At 54.6% G+C, this 6,235-nt stretch overlaps 1 protein-coding gene across 1 annotated transcript in view; it reads right to left on the reverse strand.

Annotated features, from left to right (window-relative positions):
• BPIFB1 (BPI fold containing family B member 1) overlaps positions 1 to 3,211 on the reverse strand; it is a 35,330-nt gene extending 32,119 nt beyond the window's left edge. The window contains exons 1-3 of the mRNA XM_044385649.3: positions 3,068 to 3,211; positions 1,802 to 1,943; positions 994 to 1,101 (exon numbers count right to left, since the gene is read on the reverse strand). Coding sequence (XP_044241584.2) covers positions 994 to 1,101; positions 1,802 to 1,943; positions 3,068 to 3,182 — 365 coding nt within the window. The 5' untranslated portion in view covers positions 3,183 to 3,211. The remainder of the gene's footprint in view (positions 1 to 993; positions 1,102 to 1,801; positions 1,944 to 3,067) is intronic.
• Positions 3,212 to 6,235: the final 3,024 nt, after the last annotated feature.

Here is a 6,235-nt window from a genome sequence, read left to right on the forward strand (position 1 = left end):
ATGGCCTCTCCTCTTCTCCCCCGGGTTTCCGCCCACCAGGTTCACGTTTGGATTCCTGTCCTGGTTTAAATCTTCTGTCTATGTCAACAGCTCCTAACTCGTACCCAACTCCTTACCCAGGGTCTTACAGGTCCCTCAAATTTAACATGGACAAAAGCGAACTCTGGGGGAGCCTGGGTGACTCAGTTGGTTAAGCATTAGACTCTTGATTCGGCTCAGGTCATGATTTCAGGGTCGTGAGATCGAGCCCTGTGTCGGGCTCCAAGCTGGGGGTGGAGCCTGCTTCAGATTCTCTCTCCCTCTGCTCCATCACCCCCCACTCACGAACTCTCTCTCTCTCTCTGCAACACACACACACACACACACACACACACACTGAACTCAGGCTCCTTCCCCAAACTTGCTCCTCTCATGATCTTTCCTGTCTTCGTTTCTGGCCACTCCATCCTGCCAGTTGCGCAGGAAAATCCTTGGAGTCGGCCTTGACCTCTCTCTTTCTCTGGCATTCAATCCATCAGGAAATCCTGTTGCCTCTACCTACCTCTGAAATGTTTCAGAATCTGACCACTTCTCACCACCTTCCTGCCTCCAAAACCTAGTACAAGCCATCGTCATCCGCCCCGAATTGTAACAGGTGCTTCTGGAGGGCCTCTCTGCCTCCAAACACAGCAGAGGGATTCTTTAAAAGTTCAAGCATGTCATGTCTCTCCTCTGCTTAGAAACCTCCCATTTCACTCAGTAAAAGCCAGGTCTTTACCTTGGCCCACAAGGCCCCACAAGGACCTCACCTCCCACCATTCTTCCCCCTCCTATTCTCTTTACCATTCTTTGGACAAAGCAACTGCCTCAGGGCAAAGGACTCTTGCCTCAGGACCTTTGCACTTGCCCTTCCCTCTGCTTGGGACTCTCTTTACCAGATACCTGCGTGGAGAAAAGGGGCAAGGCATGACTTAACCTGTCAGGCCCGTAGTATCTGACTGAGGGGACACTCACGTGTTGAGTCCAGCCACCATGTCCAGGGGGATCTTGACTGCCAGCCCCTGGCTTTCATCCGAGGGGTCTACCTGCAGCTGCAGGATGTTGGCTGAGGTGACTTTCAGCCTGGATGGGACATGGGAGAGATAAGATCCATGCCTCATGCTCAACTGAATATCATCCCCAAACTGGCCCACTGACTCTTCACTGTCTCCCCTGGTGCCCAGCCAGGGGTGTCCAGCCAGCAGCTGCACCTGAGCCCTGTCCACTGACCCTTCCCCAGCATGGTCTGGCCCCCAAATATCTCCCCTCCACCACTGCTAAAAAAGCTTCCATGGCTCCCTGCCACTTAAGAGATAAATGCCAGCTCCTTGGGCTGACTTGGAAGACCCTCTGTGACCGGCCCCACTGACCTCTCAGTTCCTTGGGGTTGAGTGTCAGCCGTTCTGATTGACTCTCACCCCCCTGTGCCTTCCCCAGGCTGGTCCCACTCCCTGGAATGCCATTTTCTTCTTGTCTCCTGGTGAGCATGGAGTCACTGGGTCACCTGCCACCTCCCCTGAGAAGTGTCACTTTTCCCTTCACCATTCTACCCCAGGCAACCTTCCTCTGGGGTCACCCCATTAGGGTTCCTGTGTCACTCTCTTAGGGTTATTGCTAACTCCTCTGGGAGCTTCTGAGGGAGGGACTCTGATCTATTTTTCTTGGTCAGGCGCAGAGCTGACAGCAGCGGATGCTTGTTGACTGGTCGACCGAGTGTGCCAAGTGTGTCCTGGGCAGAGGGTGGGGGAGGAGCTGGAGCCCAGCGTGGCCCTGCTCCGCTTACCAGGTGATGTGCTTGAGGATGGAGTTCAGCACGTTGCCTAGCACGGGGATGCCCCCGGCTGGCCTCTCCCGTACGCTGTTGAGCAGTGGCAGCTGCTGGAGGATGTCGATGGCATTGTGGTCATTCAGCTTCTGTGTCAGCCCTGGAGGCAGATCCCAGAGATTAGCGTCCAGCGGGAGGGGTGAGACGGATGGCTTGGCAGTGGCTTTAGGCCGGGAAGGGGGCATCACCCAGGGCTACCTGGACCCGGACATAAGGCCAGGGGACCGATAGCTCCGTCCCAACCATCTGCTATGGAGCTGTGGCTTTGAGGATGATGGTCCAGATAGGTCATTTTCACATAAGGACTAGGGTGGGGGCATAGGTGGGACCATTCACCCCTCTGAGCATTGCCAGCCTCTGTGGGAGCGCTGCCGGAATACTGGCATATGGGCCTGCATCCCTCCCACCAGCCGGCAGCAAACTCTCTGGAGCCCTCTGAGAGGCAGGGAACCCACAAAGCTTTGTTGGGCTGTGTTGCTGCCGAAACATACTTGCTAACAGCTCTCTGGCACCCACATCCTATGGGCCTGTTGTCCAGAGAGCCTCAGGTGCTGAGCTGAGATCGGAGAAGCCGGGAGTCCCGGGTTCTGGTCCCTGCTGGACTCTTCCCCTGGCAGCCAGAGCCTCTTTGGCTTGTGTGAAGAGCAGGCCAGAAGTGCTGGGTGCTCCACGAGCAGCTCCAGAAGCAGCCCTCAGCCCGTGACTGATGGGAATTGGTGTATAAATACCCCAGCTCCCCCGACCCTCTGGCAGGACAGCCTGGGTGTGTGTCCCCTACCATGTCCCAGAGTCCCGGTGTGTTACTGGCTCTCAGCAACAAAGCCATCCTTTTGTCTGCCCTGTGGTCATGGAGGTGGGACTTTTAAATATTCCTCCTTGTAAATGTTAAGCCTTGTCAGTGGAGGCTCTGGAGGGACATAAAGGAGGACGGGGCCCAGTGGAATCATGGAATTGAAGGGAGGATCTTAGAATCACGGACTCTTGAGATGTAGACACTCCCAGCCTTTACAACTCATCCACTTGAGCCTCACCCTGGAGCCAAGATCCCGGCTGTGCCTTGCACACTCCCAGTGATGGGGAACTCCCTCCCTCCTTTGGAGGGCTGTTCCACCTGCCCACTTGCCTTATGGTGGCAAGGCCTGGGTGACCAGGACTTGCTTTTTTTTTTTTTTCTTTTAGGCGGTGGGGAGAAGGAGAAGGAGAAGGAGGTGCCCCAAGACTTACTTTCTTTGATGATTTCTCGGCCGAGGCTAAGAACTGCAGGGGGGTTGAGGGTGGCTCCAGTCAAAGTAGCTGCCAGCAAACCACAGAGAAGGGTGACGGTGAATGGGCCGGCCATCTTTGTGGGGATCGGTGAGCAGCAGGAGACACGGGAAGGAACCTGGGGTGAACACAGGAGAAGGAGCCTGTTAGCTGGGCAGAGAGGTCAAGGGCAGGCCCACCATGCCTGGTGACTTGGGGCACAAAGCCCAGAAGAGGCTGTTTAGTGAAGTGGTTAAAAGTGTGGGCTCTGGAGCCCCACCATCCGGGTCTGTGTCCTGTCTCTGCTGCTAGGTGCTAGTTGTATGGCTTTGGACCATCAGCTTAGCCTCTCCGGGCCTCAGTTTTTTCATCCGGCAAACGGGCATAATGAAGCAGTGCCCTACTTCATAGAGTCTGGCACTTAAAACCCTCCATAGCCCAACCTCAGCCAACTTCACCTCCTGCTTAGTTCCGTCTTGCTCGATAAAGTTCCAATCATTCCAAACTGCTTGAAGTTCCCAGAACATACCCGGTTCTGTCCTGTTATCTGCCTTTGTCCTAACTCTTCCTGCTTCCTGTGGTGCTCTTCCCCTTCCTTATCTGCCTGCTGGACTCTTATTCATCCTTTAGAACTCTGCCCACACTTCCCTTTCTCTGTCAAGGTTTGCCTCTCCTGCAGCCAGAGACCCTGGACTACGCTTGAGTGTGCCTTGGGGGCTGCTGTCTGCCCAGGACAGGACATTTGGAGGCAGGAGGGAAATGGCTATTCAGGTAGGACGCCACGTGGCCAGAAAGCTGTTTGCCTGATACTAAGGGGCCTGAGAAGGGAATAGGTGGCTTCTTGGAGCCGAGGAGAGAAAGGCAGAGGGAGGAAGAGGGCTGTGGGTGCCTGTGCCTCCTGGGAGAGGACCTTGGGGGATTCTGGCTCCTTGGCTGCTCTGTCCCCACCATGAGGCAGAATGTCAGCCCCTGTAAGCTGGTCTCGAGCTCTCCAGCTTACACCCTGGCTCAGCCTCCAAGCTCCAGGGAAGCTTCTGCCTCCTGCAGACTGTCCTGCTCGGAGGGAGGGAAGATGCTGACCTGGAGACCCTGAGCCCTTGCTTGGCTCAGCATGTGGGTTTCTTGTTGCCAAGGATAAACATGGCATCTGGATAACACGTGTCTCTCAGCAGGAGCAACATGAGCTGTCTGGGACACTGGCTATCATGGTTCCACATCTGTCTCCCTGACGGTGCTGTGAGCTCCAGAGGGGTGTGTTGGGTCTAGCTGCTCCCCATTGTGTCCCAGGCACTTGCTAAAGTGCTTGGCACGCAGTGGGTTGTTTAATAAATACGCAGTTGCTGAATGAATGAACGGCCTCTGGGAGCCCTGGAAGAATGGGAAATCTGAGCCTGCTACACTGAGCAGGTCTGGGCCATGGGGACTAAGAGTGCAGGAGAAATATCATGGGCCTCAGCTGGAGGCCTGCCTCTACCATTTGCTGTGTGATCTGGGGCAATGACTTACCCACTCTGAGCCTCAGTTTTCTCATCTGTAAAATAAGGGATAATTATAGTACTTATATCACAGGGTTGTTGGGAGGATTAAATGAGCCATAAGAGCTCAATGAGTGTTAGCTGTTATTATGATCATGACAGTTAGTATCACTAATACTGGGGTCAGAAGGAACCACCTTGCTGTCAAAGCCAGAAGACAGAGGTAATGCCCAGCACCCTGCTCTTCTGCCAGGAAGCCCCTCACCCCCACTCCATAATCTTTTTCTTTCAATCACCTTGACCCTGTTTACCTTTCGTTATCTTTGCACACCACTCTGTCCTCTGACCAGAGCTACTCAGGGAGACAACAATATGGTAGCATCCCCTCCTGTGGAAAAGTGTCTCCTCCCCAAATCCAAGCACCATATACATAATCACCAATCATATCTCACCTCCTGGCCTTTCCTTATGCTGTCCCCTTTATAATGGGATGCCTTTCTCTCTTCCTTTTTCCAGCCAACTTCTGCTTGTCTTCTCAACTGACATGCCACCTCTTCCAGGAAGCCTTCCCTGACTGCCCTTTACCGCAATGTCCCTGGTCTTTCCTTGAGCACAGCATGTACCACACTGGCCCATACTGGGAATAACTTGACAGTCAGGTTAGTCTGATACTCCTTCTTGTCCCCAGAATCACCCCAGCATGGGCTGGGCACAGAACAATTGGTGTGCAGAGGGTGGGTTTATGTCACTGGGATCAGGTCAGGGAAAGACTCAGCCAGTCCAATTCCTTCATCACTGTTCTCTGGTCTTCTGGGTGAGGGGGCTGAGCACCTCTCTACCTCTGGTCCTGACCTCAGAGGGTCCTAGTGGACTAAGGGGCCTTACCTCAGGGCCAAGCCTCCACCTTGCTCTTGACCTGACTATAACAGGTGTCTCCAGCTTAGAGCCTTCCTGGTCCCCTAGGCTTTCAGCCCCTTTCCTACACTTTTACCTGGACACGCCGGAGTCCTCAGTCTGCTCCTCTCCTCACCTGGACAGTGGGTCTGGAAGTCTAGCCTTATATCCTGCACACCCCAGTCTGAGAAGTCACCCTTTGCATTTGGGCTGAGGCCTTGGGCTGGGCTGAGGTCTCCAACGTAAATATTTGTGGCTTCTGGTGAACCACATCCCTGCCTGGAGGCAGCTTCCTGGGACTTGGAGAAAGAAGGGTCTGGGCTGACAGGAAGGGTGGGCGGGGCGCGGGAGCACCTGGCAGAGGAGTCGGACTGGGCACAGTGTGGCCTGTGGAAGGGGCTCCCTGCCTTCTGGACAGTCACTCCCAGGGGGATGCCGATGGGGACGGTAGCAGTGACGATGTATTAAGCACCTACAATATGGCAGGTGCCACCCCAGGCTTTATGTTGGTCGTGTCAGTGGAGCCTCATCCCCACCAGGATCAGGATCATTATCCCAAAGTTACCATGGAGGAACCTGCCTCGCAGGGCCAGCAAATGGCAGAGTCAGGATTCAAACCAGAACTCGGACCTCAAAACCTATCTGGGGATGACTCTACAGCTTGGCAGGTGCGTGAGGTCCCGGGGACCGTCTGGGTTCAAGTCCCAGCTCCACAATTTCTATGCTGTGTGACTTGGGGCACATTCCCTAACCTTTCCAAGTCTCAGTTTTTCATCTGTGA

This window comes from Ursus arctos, unplaced genomic scaffold (assembly GCF_023065955.2).
Source record: "Ursus arctos isolate Adak ecotype North America unplaced genomic scaffold, UrsArc2.0 scaffold_16, whole genome shotgun sequence".
NCBI classification, from domain to species: Eukaryota; Metazoa; Chordata; class Mammalia; order Carnivora; family Ursidae; genus Ursus; species Ursus arctos.